This window comes from Dromiciops gliroides, chromosome 2 (assembly GCF_019393635.1).
Source record: "Dromiciops gliroides isolate mDroGli1 chromosome 2, mDroGli1.pri, whole genome shotgun sequence".
Lineage (NCBI taxonomy): Eukaryota > Metazoa > Chordata > Mammalia > Microbiotheria > Microbiotheriidae > Dromiciops > Dromiciops gliroides.
Window position 1 is genome coordinate 551,735,831 of NC_057862.1, and position 15,994 is coordinate 551,751,824.

General features: G+C 36.7%; 1 protein-coding gene and 1 non-coding gene across 5 annotated transcripts in view; both read right to left on the reverse strand.

Moving 5' to 3' along the window:
- ENTPD6 (ectonucleoside triphosphate diphosphohydrolase 6) overlaps positions 1 to 15,994 on the reverse strand; it is a 68,523-nt gene that overhangs the window by 16,387 nt on the left and 36,142 nt on the right. For all 4 annotated transcript variants that reach the window (XM_043989724.1, XM_043989722.1, XM_043989719.1 and 1 more), the window contains exons 5-10: positions 10,083 to 10,158; positions 8,348 to 8,383; positions 6,696 to 6,784; positions 5,476 to 5,555; positions 4,825 to 4,889; positions 2,462 to 2,554 (exon numbers count right to left, since the gene is read on the reverse strand). In XM_043989724.1, the coding sequence (XP_043845659.1) occupies positions 2,462 to 2,554; positions 4,825 to 4,889; positions 5,476 to 5,555; positions 6,696 to 6,784; positions 8,348 to 8,383; positions 10,083 to 10,158 (439 nt within the window). The remainder of the gene's footprint in view (positions 1 to 2,461; positions 2,555 to 4,824; positions 4,890 to 5,475; positions 5,556 to 6,695; positions 6,785 to 8,347; positions 8,384 to 10,082; positions 10,159 to 15,994) is intronic.
- Positions 4,129 to 4,232, reverse strand: LOC122744987. Its single transcript, XR_006355307.1, has one exon. It is a non-coding gene; the product is annotated as a U6 spliceosomal RNA (small nuclear RNA).

Here is a 15,994-nt window from a genome sequence, read left to right on the forward strand (position 1 = left end):
TCAAACTAATACATTATTCTAGATTCTCTCTCCCAATCTCCATCATTGTTGTACTTTTCAAAAGGTCTCTGCCAAAGCTCATCTCCAACCTATCACCCCTTAACCCTGAGGTCCCTCACCTGACTCCCCATGGAGCCCCCTACCCTATGCCACAGGAATTATTACCAGTAGCTTGCAACTAGGAGAGTCCCTGCTCTCAATATCTATGTGAGGGTGGGGGTGGGGGTGGGGAGGAAGTTAAGGACTATGAGTTCCTGATCCTCCCAAGGTTGCTGTGGATGGAGATTAAGTGTCTAATGAGTAGACAGTACAGTTCTAGGCATCAGGAGGCAGAAAGCTTATATAAGACCTGGTGTCTGGTTGCAAGGACATGGTATTGTAGAGGAATAATAAATATATCAATATATCAACATATGCTCTAGAAGTGCCCTAGAGAACCCTAAAACAAGATAATATTTGATGGGACTCCAAATATAATCAGTCATGGGTATTTATCTTTTTTTTTTTTGGGGGGGGGGGTAGAATCTATGTTTTGAAATTTAGCTCAAGATGTCCAGGAAGACTTACTTCTCTGATTTTCCTGATCAGAAAAGATCTTTCTTATCTCCAGCCTTGCAAAAACCCATTTTATCTCTCTTATGTATTTATTGCTTATTCTGTGTTAGATTTATATTTGTGTAGTATTGCACATTTGTGTATATCTTGTTTTTCTTCTCTCTAGACTGTTTGCTCTATGAGGGCAAAGACCATGCCTTAATTATCTTTTCTTAATTACTGTAATAATTTTCTCCAGTGGCTTTGCAAATCACAAGTGCTTAATAGATAAGCTTTGTATAAGGGTGCAACGTGTATAAATGGTTAGATTCTCTAACATTAGACTCAACATACTTCAGGTACAGTATAAATTACATTTTGTGTGTGTGTGTGGAGTGGTTTGAGAACTTAAGGGTTTCTAACATTCTTTCTATAGGAAAACATGTTCTAATTTCTAAACTATTAACTTACAAATTATTTTTTGCAATTCAGTCTGTTCCTAAAATAGGGGACTTTCTAAAGTTGAGTAGCAAATTCACTATAACTTGAAGAAACCCATTGATAGGGCTATCTGCAGTAGTTTCATTTTTTTCCCTTGCTAGGCAGCATGGAGAGAGATGAGTGGGAAATTATTTCTGTGGCAACAGTTGCCAAAGTGAAAATGCCAAGATTCCACCCCCATTCCTATTCACAAACTTGGCAAAAAGGTTATGTTTCTTTGCCAATAGCACACATACGTTTGTTCAGCTCCAAATCCCAGGGGTGGGTGGGTTGATTGAGTGAGTGGAAGAACAGTTATTTTGCCAGGTCCCTGGGATTGCAAGAGCTTATTAGGAAAAGATACCCTTTCTGGAAAAAAGGCACAGAGAGGCCAGCAAGGGACGCAGAGAGACTTATGGAATACCAAATTGTATGCTTAGACTTAGTATTGTTGCTGCAGTGGTTTCCAACTAATTTTTGGCTTAGAACTTGACATCTAATTAATTTTTTCTTTCCCTTTTTTTTAGTATGCTTTAAAAATTGTTTTATTATGAATAAGAAAATCACCAACATGAACATTTCCATATACAAAGGCCAGAAAGAGAAAAGGCATGGGAAACTCTGACTCTTACATACAGGCTTGTTCATCTAATTAAATTTCATAGCTCAGCTTTTATTTCCCATCCAACTTCCTTCTCTTTGTGTTCTGTCCAGAACCCTGTACGTTAGGTGCATTCTTAGGCTGTGAGGACAGTGTGACTATTTAACTTGATGTTTATGGTATAGTTCTCCCCACAGCCTAATGTGTACCTAGGCACTTAGTAAATGCTCTCAGTGATTACGATGACTTTTAAGAGCCAGCCATCATGACCTTCATCTAGAATCTGGGACTTGAAGGAATTCTAGGCTCCAGGGAGGGACCCTGCACTGATAAAACAGTGAACCAATAAGTAGGGGAATAAGCATCAGAAAATGACCCCTGTTTCTGCTGTTAATTTATCACAAAAACCTGGGGAGAAAAATCACTAGAACTTTTGATACCATTCTTTCTTATTGTAAGATACAGGCTTGGTGACACTTCCTTTTTCTAAAAGGCACTGGAAGAAAATAAGTAAATAAATAAACAAATATATATATATATATATATATATATATATATATATATATATATATATATATATATATATATGGTACTAAACTTCTCAGAAGGCTGGTTTTTGTTTGTTTGTTTTTTGTTTTTGGCGGGGCAATGGGGGTTAAGTGACTTGCCCAGGGTCACACAGCTAGTAAGTGTCAAGTGTCTGAGGCTGGATTTGAACTCGGGTACTCCTGAATCCAGGGCCAGTGCTTTAACCACTGCGCCATCTAGCTGCCCCCATCAGAAGGCTGTTTTAAAATCTGTCAATATCTCCAAAGCAAAAAGAATAAATGAAAGGAATAGCCATACCTGTTTGGTGCCCTGAAATTTTGTATGTTATTTCAGCATGTTCCCATTCCCCGGCAAAACTGGGAGGAAAGCAGGGACTAACCAACTCCTCGTCTGAAACCAAAAACATAAAATATGTTTGCAACAAGACAAAGAAGGAGAATGGGCATTTGGATCCTAGCACTGAGATATTCCACTGGGCTGTTGGTCTGGAATTTCAACTCTTCTGAGGTGGTAAATAAAGAGGAAGCCATACCTAAGATTGAGAGACTAAGTTTCTACTTGCAAGGTCTCTTTCCAAAGACTGAATGGGGAATTCTAGCTTGATCAAAAGAAAAACTTGACTTGTGTTAATGAAATTTTGGGCAACACATTAGAAAAATGTTCCAGAGTATTTCTTTTTTCCCCCCTTTTCCCCCTCCAGAGTATTTCAAAATAGAAACTAGTGATGAACTAGTGACTGAAAATGGGGGAAGATATTCAGATTTGATAAACAAAAGGAAACAAAATGCCCCCCTCAATAATTAGTATTTGCACAAATAAAACATCCCTCTGGCCTTCACTGAATAGTTTTTCATCTCAGCTTCCTGATTTTTGATTTTGAAGGGCAATATAGAGATTGGGAATTAGTATTGTTGGCAGAAGAAGATGAATTAGAGCATCTATCATTTTCAAGAACAGAAGAGTTGGGAACCACAACAATAACATGACTCCACAACCAATGAGAGACTGAGCTTTAATGAACCTACTGTTAAATCCTTTATGATCAGACAAGAGTTTGCTGATCAGTGAAAAATAGATATGTATACATTATAGAGAACCTTGTGATTGGTGCCACCTTTGTGATCATGAGCACCATTATAAATGGAGATTGCTTTATGATAATGTTATTTATTTTGGGGGGGGGCACTTGCTCGGGGTCACACAGCCAATAAGTGTCAAGTGTCTGAGACCAGATTTAAATTGAGGTACTCCTGAATCCAGGGCCAGTGCTCTATCCACTGTGCCACCTAGCTGTCCCCATAATAACTTTAGACAGGGATACAAGCAAGGTATGCAAGGGAGAATTGAAATTATGATTCAGCAGACAAATTTTCTAAGATTTTGAAACTGGTGAGTGATAGAGAGGAGGTGATGCTCTGTCAGTGGTCAAAACTACAATTAATTTTGATTAGTATAAATCTAAAAGTATTTCAAAAATGACACCTGTATAGGAGAACCATCATTTGTTTAAGTTTTCAGTGTTCTACAACCATGGAAGTATGATTGATTTTCAGCAACTGAGGAAACTGGGAAGCCAGAAAAATCAGAGTTGAAACTGAGTCCCATCCTCTGAATTACCATAAAAACGTGTTTGTGGGAATAAAGCAATCTCTTAAGATAGCAAACTAAAAATGAGTCTTTTGAAAACTTGAATCATTGGGTGAAACTATAAAATATAGCAAGCTTTTGTTAAGGTATTCATTTTTACACCTAAATGCAGTTAAATAACTCAGGATCTCAAATGGATTTCCATCTAGCACATTCCATGTTATAAACCTCCCCTTAAAGGGAAAGTCTAACTTTAGCTTATTTTATGAGTTTTCATAGAACAAAAGATCTCAAAAGGTGAGTTCCCACAATGCTAGAAATCAAAGCATGTGTAAAGAAAAATAACTCCTATAGCAATTTGCAAAAGATTACAAAGTCATTCATTTGTAATATTCAGTATTTTACGTGTCATCCTTACACAGGGGCCATGCTGATTTCTGTATTGTTCTAGTTTTAGTATATGTGCTGCTGAAGTAAGCACTCGATATTTTATTTGTTTTTTGTTTTGTTTTTTTAGTGAGGTAATTGGGGTTAAGTGACTTGCCCAGGGTCACACAGCTAGTAAGTGTTAAGTGTCTGAGGACGGATTTGAAGTCAGGTCCTCCTGACTCCGGGGCCAGTGCTCTATCCACTGCGCCACCTAGCTGCCCCTAGCACTCAATATTTTAAAACTATATAGAAAGTAATGCAATATTTCAAGTCTCTGAAATTAGAGATATTCTCAAGACACTCAAGTTCAAAGCTTCCAAAGTCCATTTTGCCACAAATGACATGCAGCTGGATTTCTGAAGCTAATAAGAAGTTGTATTCCTGGGATTCATTTGTGATCCTATCCCCAAAACCTGCTTCTGACAAGCTAAGAGTGAAAGACTAAGAGCCACAATGTATTTGTTTTTCTAGAAAGGTCCTGGACACCAGATAGTGACTGCTGTGCATAGGGGCACCAGGATATACATCCCCACTTCAAGGGTACCCACAAGAGGGGAAGGAAAGCCTAACTGCTGAGTGAGCTGCAGAGATTTTTCAAAAACTATAAGCTTCAGAAACAAGTCTTCAAACTTCTTCCCACTTACCAGGTTTTCCCTCTACTCCTCCTAAGATTGCAAGCCTTGCTGACATCAAACCAAGTCCCAAGTAGCTGTTAAAAAGAAAATACTTGGTGAAAGAAGGGCTTGTACCTCAGGGAACCTACCCAGCCATTTTGCAATGCATCTTTCTGGCCCTTGTCAGAAACAAGCTGTTTGGGAAGTAGCTACAAAGGCTGTTTTCAGTCTTCTTTCAGAAACTCCCCTCTGCAGAGTTCAAGCTTTATTATGATAAGCTATTGAAGCTGATATGTAGCAATACAAAGTCTGGAAATCTTATTGCATAATTTAAAGCTTCTCTTTCCCATTTTCCTTAGATGTTGTCCAGATTTCCTTCAGTAAGGATTTACATTAATTCAGTAAGGATATACATTAATGGGGGGAAAAAAGCTAAGATGCTTCACTTTTATTATAACATTAAATAAAAAATGGATCTAGAATCTTCTTTGACAGAAATAAAAAAAAGCTAAAAAAATACACCCTGATTGGTTAAGAGGTAAGGGTGATCTCCCATAATTTTCAATATTGGAATTGTAAACAATGCAGCTCAGTTATTTCACTGATTCAAAAGGGACATACTATGCATCTCATCATTACTTCGTGACTAAACTGTAAACAGCTCTATTTCTTAGGACAAACCTGTATGAATATAGCTTGTAGGTACTATTGAACATCTGAAATGAAGTTATATATCCAGCTGGGGATGTCTGCAGAGTGACCTGAAGAGCAATAGAAGGGTTACTGTTAAAGAGCAACATTGTCACTTCCAGAAGAAACATTCTTCTTCCCACAAAGTAGAGCATTGGAAGGATTACAAACATTTACAGAACTACTTGATATAAACCATCTTGTCAAATTAAGCCACAAAGAACTTCACTTTAGCAAAGATCAAAATAAAATGTTCAAGGCCAAAATCCAATATTTTTTTTCCTTCAGGGATAACAATTCAGTCTGCTCCCCAATATGAGACTTAATCAGGATGATGAGAAATTAATTGAAACCAACGATAATTTTGATAAATTCAAAATGATTCCTGATTTAAAATGAGCAGAAGAAGCGGAACTTTTTTTTTTTTGAGGCAACTGGGGTTAAGTGACTTGCCCAGGGTCACACAGCTAGTAAGTGTTAAGTGTCTGAGGCTGGATTTGTACTCAGATCCTCCTGAATCCAGGGCCAGTGCTCTATCCACTGCGCCACCTAGCTGCCCCAGAAGCGTAACATTTTAAAAACAGTTTATGTCTCAGTTAAAACTATGTCAAATTTTCATAGGAGTTGAATATTTTGAAAAGGCTTAAAGCTTTTTATCTGTAAAAGAATATTACCTGGCTCTTCTTCATGTCACAGAAAAATTGCTGGGAAGAAGATGGCAATGCTGTAAAGTGCTTTTAACTGGCCTAAAGATACTAAGTTATTACCTTATTTATCACCCCATTATGCTGCCTGCCAAATGGTGAAAGACCAAATTTCTTTACCACAATCTTTGGTTTCTACTTAGGAGGTAGAAAACAAAGCTGTTAGCTTCAGTAAGACATTAATAGAATTATATAGATGCCTTCACATAACTTTGTCAAGGATACATTTTTTCCTGGGCAAATTTTAGCTAGGGTTTTTTTCTTGAATCCATACTACCAGTAATGCCCAACTGCAAAGTGGCTTTAAGCAATGCAGAAAGAGACTTTAATCGGATTCTCAGGGTATCGTGATAAATCCCACACCAACTCAGGATCAGATAAGGTAACTAAAACAGGAAAACACAGTTTGCTACAATAGTGACTATACAAACCAATGCTGAAAAGCTAATAAAGCTTATCTTGGGTCAGTGCTTTAGTTGCAGAAAACAGAGAATAGCATCAGATTACCTCGATTTTTGGAAGAAATGTGATTTGTGTTGATCCACCTCCTAAATCCAGCATGCCTACACTGTTCTTTCCTGGAGTGTTTAAATTGCCTAAAGTACACAAAATAGGATCAAAACAGTGCTGCCTCATGATAGCTATTAAATAGGTATCATAAAACGGTGTAAACAAAAGAATTAAAAACCCCAAACTCTTATCTGGACAGACTCAAAGGCTGTAGAGAATCTTGATTTAAAGATCTTACATGTTTTGAAGGAAATAATGGCTTCATCATTGATAACCTTATTTAAAATAATTATAGCTACAAAAATTAGCACCAAGGAAGATACTGGGATTGACCCACCTAATGGGAAGGCTTACCTCCTGGAGAATCATCCTCTTTTAAACATCTACCTACTAAACTAGTTCTCTTATACACTTATACTCTTATAGATCCTAGAAAGGAGCTCCATTCTTTGTCATTGGCAGGATAAGGCTCCATGACTATCCTAAATTGTGAGATGGTTCTTTTAAACAATTGGCTTAGATGCCTCACTAGATGCCTCAAATTATCATCATCTTAGATATTTTGAGTAATTTAAGTGAAATTTCCCTTTACCTCCCTAATAGGGGAAAAACCCCATAGCATCATGCCTTTAATGTTTCAGTTTCTTCATGTGTCATATATAACTAATACGTTTGTTGTGAGAATCAAATGAGAACATAGGATTATGTTTTTAGATCTGGAGAGCCTCTTAAAAGTCATTTAATTCAGCATCCAATGCCCATGGGGAACAGATAGGTTTTCTGTCCTTCAATATAATGAGTTTCCTACTATACCATACAGATTTCTCAACAGATTATAGTAGTGAAAATGCTTTTGAGAGCACTAATTAAATGTAAGGTGAGAAGGTAATTAGTAAGCATTTACACTATCCTTAATATTGGGAAAGCACTTCATAATTAGCTTTGTCAACTACTCCTCAGAAATGTGGCCCAAAGGAAGGATTTCACATTATCTGGGATCTAATACTGTATTTTTTTAACTCCTAAAATGATTTTGGGGTGGATGCTTAGCATTGAACAAAGTACTTGATGCTTCTGGATAAAGATGTTGGTGCAGGATGAAAGGTTAGGCAAATAGTTCTGCAATGGCATGGACTTGAAAAGTCAAAAAATTAATTCTCTTCAGCATTAAAGTACTCTGGATAACCCAGGAAGTTCTGCCTAAATGGGTTAAGTTGTTATAAGTGGAATAAAAATGCACAATGCTTAAGTCCAGGGCAATTTTGACCTTGCTGAGACATTTAGACTTTTAAAACCTATTCATTAGAATATTATATCATACTGAAACTATGGGAAATGACAAAAGAAATAACAAAATTAAAGTCTCCCACAACAAGGTCTTGCTTTCAAGAAGGTTGGTTGAAAATCCAGACTTGGAAGGTTAACTGGAGCCATCTTTGAAATAACATTTTTTTTTTTAGTGAGGCAATTGGGGTTAAGTGACTTGCCCAGGGTCACACAGCTAGTAAGTGTTAAGTGTCTGAAGCCGGATTTGAACTCAGGTACTCCTGACTCCAGGGCCGGTGCTCTATCCACTGTGCCACCTAGCTGCCCCTTGAAATAACATTCTTTAGGTCACAGCTTTACTGGACTATTAAGTTAAAGCATACCTGTTAAAAAGTTCACTGTGATCCACGCTGAAACTCCTATAAGAAAGAATTTCACAAATATTTAAGTTTGAATAAAACAATCATTCAGAAGATATAGACATTTTTTTTTTTGCAGGGCACAATCATTCAGAAGATATAGGCATTTTTTTTTGCCCAGGGTCACACAGCTAGTAAGTGGTAAGTGTCTGAATCCGGATTTGAACTCAGGTCCTCCTGAATCTAGGGCTGGTGCTTTATCTACTGTGCCACCTAGCTGCCCCCAGACATAGACATTTTTTTTTTTTTTTAGTGAGGCAATTGGGGTTAAGTGACTTGCCCAGGGTCACACAGCTAGTAGGTGTTAAGTGTCTGAGGCCGGATTTGAACTCAGGTACTCCTGACTCCAGGGCCGGTGCTCTATCCACTGCGCTACCTAGCTGCCCCTGACATAGACATTTAAAATATACAATACTGGATGAATAAATTTTAAAAAGTATTTAATAAGTGCAAGAACTATGCTAATTGGACCCTCTAATTCCTTTTCAGTCTGGAGGCCATGAATTTAATAAAGCCATTTCATCCAGTTTACTTACAGCTCTTTGAAGTAATTAATAAATGGATATATATACCTGTCTATTTATCTGTCTTTTTATATATACATGCACATATATGATATATAACTGTACCATACATATATATGTGTGTGTGTGTGTGTGTACATATATACACAATACATACACATATATGTAATCTCCAAGCAAAACTGGAAGAGACTATAAGGAAACTGGAAAATATATTTTACTATATAGTGACTACACATACCAATGCTGAAAAGTTAGAAAATATTTACTTCCTCTAATAAATATATGTTTCTCTCTTCTTCTAGCAATATGCACTTGAAGAAAACACATTTAAAAAGTCCATTGATTTTTTCAAACATTTATAAAGTTTTCATAGGATGTCAGATCTTTTTCTCGGGTTACTCCATAGATTTCCCTTCTCTACTTCAGTATCCTTGTTCCCACTCAAGAGAGGGGAGTCAGAGAAAATGTACCCTTGTATACATACGGAAGACTATTTGGCAGTTTTTCTTTCCTTCATTCCTTAAACTATTAAATTCCTTTTTAGAGATAGAGAGGAGGAAGGAAAATTTGAAAACTAATATTGTTCATTTCTCTTGAGAAGCAACTATCTACTTGGATGGAATTCTTATTATTTAGTATAATAAAAGGAAGAAAACCTATATTAGTTATACTGCAGTGTGGATTTTCCTTTCCATATAAAAAGTCCAAATATCTGGGGCAGCTAAGTGACGCAGTGGATAGAGCACTGGCCCTGGATTCAGGAGGACCTGAGTTCAAATTTGGCCTCAGACACTTTAACACTTACTAGCTGTGTAACTCTGGGCAAGTCACTTAACCCCAGTTGCCTTGCCAAAAAAAACCCCCAAAACCAAAACAAAACAAAAATAAATAAAAAGTCCAAATATGAGAGACACAAAAGTTGAAAAGTTATTCAGTTTAAGAATCACCATCTAAAGTTAAATAGTGACACCAAAATAGTGTTATTCAAAGGATTTTATGGATATGATGCAATACAAACATATTTTGAGGATTGAAGTATATGAGATATTAACTTTTACCCTACAAAATTCTTTAATCCACCCAATGTTTTACAAGGTAAAACATCTAATATGCTATTATTAAGTTTTTAAACATTAAGCAAGTAATCACTGAGGTGTTACTTCTTATCTTACCTTCATCACTTCCATTCATTATGGAAACACAGTCATCTCCTACAAGGAAAGGAGATGCCTGAAAAACTTCTCTTACCTAAATTTTTAGAAAGAAAAACAATTTCATTATTTATAATTATTTTATGTCACATAAAAGGACAGCTGAATATCATGATGATTTCTAAGTTTGTTTTGCACAGAGGGGCTCAGGGAATAAGACTAAAGTTCTCTCTTGCAGTTTCCAAATCTTTATCTATGAGATATCCCAGGCTATTATTTCAAGAATCTAAGCTGGGTTCTAGTACCACACTTGCAAAGTTTATTCCAAAATCATTCTGGAAGAGCTAGCTATAATATGGTCCTTATTCAGATGAACTATATCTAGAAGGCTAGACTGGTTTATAAGGTCTATCAGTACCACATCCTGTGAGGAAAAAAATTATTAATAATAAATTGTACTTCAAAGTAGTAATCATAAAAACTGATTAAAAGAGGTTGATCAGCAGAACAGAAAAGGCACATAACATGCAGAAACACAGTAGCACAGTGTTTAATCCAAATCCAAAGACCATAGTTACTGGGGGAAGGACTCACTATTTGACAAATCTGCTGGAAAAATTGGAAAGTAGTCTGGCAGAAATTAAGTTTAGACAAACACCTCACATCACACACCAAGAAAAGCTCCAAATGGAGATATGCCCTAGATATAAAAGTCATGTCCTAAACAAACTGTAGGTACAAGGAAGGAATTAATTTTCAGATCTGTGGAGATTGGAAAAGTTCATGACTAAACAAGTGATAGAAAATATTACATGAGATAAAGTGGGCAATCCTGATTATACAAAATTAAATTTTTTTGTACCAGCTAATCTAATCTAATAAAAACTAGAAAGGACAAAGGTAATTGGGAAAAAAAATCTTTGCAACAAGTTTCTCTTATGAGGGTCTTGTTTCTAAGACATAGAAAGAACTGACTCAAATTGATAAGACTGAGCTATTCCTCAATAGACAGATAGTTAAAGGATATGAAAAAATAGTTTCCAAAGGAGGAAAAAAACCTAAGCTATCAACAATCATATGAAAAAGTCACTTATAATTAGAGAAATGCACATTAAAGCAACTTTGAGGTTCTAGATCATATAAATAAGCCTGTCAAAGTTGAAAAAAGAAGAAATAACAAATATTGGAGGGGCTGTAAGAAAACACAGTGTACTAGTACACTAATGATAAAACCATGAATAGGTTTAATCACTTGGGAAAGGAATTTGGAAGTATGTTCACAAGGTTATCAAGTTGCATATACTTTAACACGGTTATAGTACTATTAGACCTATACCTACAAAGAAATAAAAGAGAAAAAGGATCTATACATACAAAAAACATTTACAACAGCTCTTTTCAGGGTAACCAAAATTCTCAAAACCAAGGAGGTATTTTCTTTCTTTCTTTCTTTCTTTCTTTCTTTCTTTCTTTCTTTCTTTCTTTCTTTCTTTCTTTCTTTCTTTCTTTCTTTCTTTCTTTCTGGTGGGGCAATGAAGGTTAAGTGACTTGCTCAGGGTCATACAGCTAGTGTCAAGTGTCTGAGGGAGGATTTGAACTTGGGTCCTCCTGAATCCAGGGCCAGTGCTTCATGCACTCACCACCTAGGTGCCCCAGGAGGTGTTTTCTTTTTGGGGAATAGCTAAACAAACTGTGGTATGTGAATGTAGTAGAATATTATTGTTCCACAAGAAATGATGAAAGGGATAATTTCAAACTGGAAAAACCTTTCTGAATGGATGGAAAGTAAAAAGAAAATGAGAACAATTTATACAATGATAACATTATAGAAAAAGAACTTTGAAAGACTTTAGAACTCTGATCAACTCCATGATAAATCACAAGTCCAAAATAATAATAATGAAGCATACCACTCATCTCTTGACAGAGAGATATACACAGAGGGATACATTTTCATTTTAAAAAAGGTTAGTAAAAGAATTTTTTTTGCTGTAGAGATGTATTGAGGGATTGGTATTTTGGGGTTTAAAAATTGCTTAATAGGAGGGCAGCTAGGTGGCACAGTGGATAAAACACTGGCCCTGGATTCAGGAGTACCTGAGTTCAAATCCGACCTCAGACATTTGACACTTACTAGTTGTGTGACCCTGGGCAAGTTACTTAACCCCCACTGCCTTGCAAAAAAAAAAAATTTTTTTAAAAAAATTGCTTAATAGGAAGTAGTGGAAAGGAACAATTAATTAAAAATACTTGTTTACTGGAAAAAATTTAAAAAGTAAATAACAGGAGGTTTAATTATTAATAAAGCTGAGGTTTATTTAGTACTTCAGAGTTATAAACTATTTTACATACATTATAGAATTTGACTTTCATGTTCTCTTAGGGCCAGTTCTAGATAGTAGCCATGCCTCCAAGGGTACTCAAATGTACATACTTTTTCCCTAAAGCTGCAGGGGATGGAAACCCTGGGGAGGAGCCTCCAGCTCTAGATCACTAACACTATGGTTCTGGAGAATTTAACAGGAATTCCTGGCATGACTCAGGGGCAGGGCCTCTCACCAGTGGCTTCTTAGTGGTAGTCTGAGTGGTAGGAATGCTCCTTTGAGCATTCCAAAGCAATTTATAACAGTTAAAAAGTCTGCCTTGAAAGCAAGCTCCCTGTGTCATGGGGGACTTGTTTTTGAGACTGGCTCAATAAGAGTATATATAAAATGCATTTAAAAACTGTTCATACCCTTTGACTCAGGAATTCCATTGCAAGGATTTTGACCTAAAAATATTATGAAAAGGAAGAAAAGACCTATCTGTACAAAAATATCTATATCTGATTCATTTATAACAGCAAAAAATTAGAAATGACCTATATGTGCAAAAATTGGAGAATGGCTAAATTACGGCATTTTAAAACAACATAAAAATGTGGAGGGAGACAAGGAAATATAGAAAGTCATTTATTCAGTCAATAAGCAGTTATTAAATGAGAACTTACAGTGTTTCAGGCACTGTGCTGAAGATACAAAGAAAGGCAAAATAAAACAAAACATTCCCTGCTCTCATGGAGCTACCAGTCTAATAGGGAAGACAGCAAGTAAACAACTATGAACAAACAAGATATATACAGGATAAATTGGGGATAATCAACCACAGGAAGGCACTAGCATTAAGGGGGATTGTGAAAAGAAAGAAGTCAGGGAAGTGAGGAGGCAGAGATGAGGAAAGGAAGAACTGCAGGCATGGGGGACAGTCAGTAAAAATGTAGAGTTGGAAGAGGGTCCAGTATCATTGAATGGTATGTGGGGGGAGTGGGGGGGGTGGAGAAGAGGAGCAAAATATAAGACTGAGAAGGGAAGATGGGGCCAAGTTATGTAGGGTTTTGAATATCAAAGGATTTTATCTTTAATAATAGAGGCACCACAGTTTACTGAAGGGCAGGGAGTGACACTGGGGTTTACTGAATGGGGGGCGGGGGCATCAAATTTGTACTTCAGGAAAATCAATTTGACAACTGAGAATTTGGGCAGGTGAGGCAGGAAGATCAATCAGGCCATTCCAATAGTCCAGTTATGAGGTGATGAGAGCCTGGACCAGAGTGGTGGCAGTGTCAAAGGAGAAAAAAAGAGAAACTATGATAGATGTTATGAAGGTAGAATTGACAAAACTTGGAAATAGACCAAATATAGGCTGGGGGTGGGGTGATTAGAGAAAGCAAGTTAAAGATGATGCCTAGGTTTTGAGCCTGGGTGACAGGGAGGATGGTGGTACTCTTCACATTAATAGGAAAGTTGGGAAGAGGGGAGAATTGGGGGGGGGGTGACAATGAGTTAAATTTTGGATATTTGAGTTTAAGATGTCTATGGGACATCCAGTTCAAGATGTCCAATAAAGAGTTAGAGATGTGAGACTGGAGGTCAGCAGAGAAATTTTGAATGACAAGTAGATTTGAGAATCATGAGCATAGAGATGTTAATTTTTTTTTTTTGGCTGTGCAATGAGGGTTAAGTGACTTGCCCAGGGTCACACAGCTAATAAGTGTCAAGTGTCTGAGGTCACATTTGAACTGAAGTCCTCTTGAATCAAGGGCTGGTGCTTTATCCACTGTGCCACCTAGCTGCCCCCTAGAGATGTTCATTGAAACTAAATGAGCTCATGAGATTACCACATGAAATGGCATGAAGGGAGAAAGAGAGTATAGGAATGAGCTGTGGGCACCACCCAAGTTGAGTGGGCACAATCTGGATGAAGGTCCAGCAAAGGAGACTGAGAAAGAACAGGTCATATATATAGGAGAACCAAGAAACATAAGCCACAAAAATGAAATGGAAGGACTCTCAATCTCTGTGTTTATGTATATGTACACGTATGTGTATATACATGTGTACATATGTATATCTGCATATTTTGTACATTATACATAAAAAGCAAAGAAAGCCAAGCAGAACTTCAGAAAGAGACACAAAGTAAACTTTTTGTTTATTTGCTTGAATATAGTGGAAGGCTTACCACATGTTTAGGTTTATTGTAAAATTTGGGTTTACAGTTACTTAAAATTCAAGTTTTGGTATTGGTGGATACACTAGTTTCACATGCTGACATGTGAATTGCTAAGACCATTTCACTTACTGGATTTTAACTCCCCAAATGTATTTAGAAAACTCTGAATCGTGTTTTCTAAGCACCAATCATTTGCTATATAGGATAATGTATCTGAAATAACTCTTATACTCAAAGGTTATATATTCTTCCATAGCTAGATGATCAATGAATAACTGTCAACTAGAAAACTACCCAGGAAACCTGTAAGAGGGCACACAGGTCTCAATACAGTCACCTAATTCTACCGAGCTAAACAGCACTGTTGTGTCAGGTTTCATGGATCAAAGTAAGATTTCCAGATGTATGTTACATTCTTTTTTTTTGAAACAAGCCTGTGGTACTATGTTTGGTGGGGGTGGAGGGAAGAGGAACCCATTAAAAATTTAAATTGAAATCTGTCTTTGAGCAAGCAAATGACAAAAAAGTAAAAGGAATGGGGAGGATTATTTAGCTTGGAAAATGAATGGCAGGGGACAGCTAGGTGATGCATTAGATAAAGCACTGGTCCTGGATTCAGGAGGACCGGAGTTCAAATCCAGCCTCAGACACTTGACACCTACTAGCTGTGTGACCCTGGGCAAGTTACTTAACCCTCATTGCCCCACAAAAGAAAAAAAGAAAAAAAGAAAATGAGTGGCTGAATGACTCCTTAAACCTAGGACTGTTACACCATGAATAATGACAAACTGCTCATCCCATGTTCATAGTGACCAAACTTGGCTTAAACTCAAACGTAAGGGATGTTAAGTTAGTTTAAGAACTGAGATTATTATGTCTTGGAAGAAATTACTGAGGAATAATATGAAATCTATACAGAAGTCCTTAAAAATAGAATCTATTTTTTAAAAAGCTATGTATATATACTCTTACCTGAAAACAAGGTTGACTAAATAAATATTTAAGAGCCGGTAGTGTAATTGTTGAAAACAATCAGCAAACCCTTTGATTCAATGTTTCTATGTTAATAGGAGATACTTCTTAAGAAGGGTCATTTCCTGATGAGCAGGAGGAGTTCAGAGAAACCTGGAGGGTCCTACGTGAGCTGATGATGAGTGAGATGAGCAGAACACAGTATCATCAACATTTGAGTGTTGATCTACTGTGATGGACTATATTCTTCTCACCAATGTACAGAAGAGTTCCAGGGAACTCATGATAGAAAAGGATCTCCAAATCCAAGGGAAAAAAAAAAACTGTGGAGTATAGATGCTGAATGAACCATACTATTTCTTTTGTTTTTGGTGCTGTTTTTTTTTTCTATTTTGAGGTTTTTCATCATTGCTCTGATTTTTTCTCTTATAACAGGACTAATGCAGAAATAGGATTAATGTTATTATGTG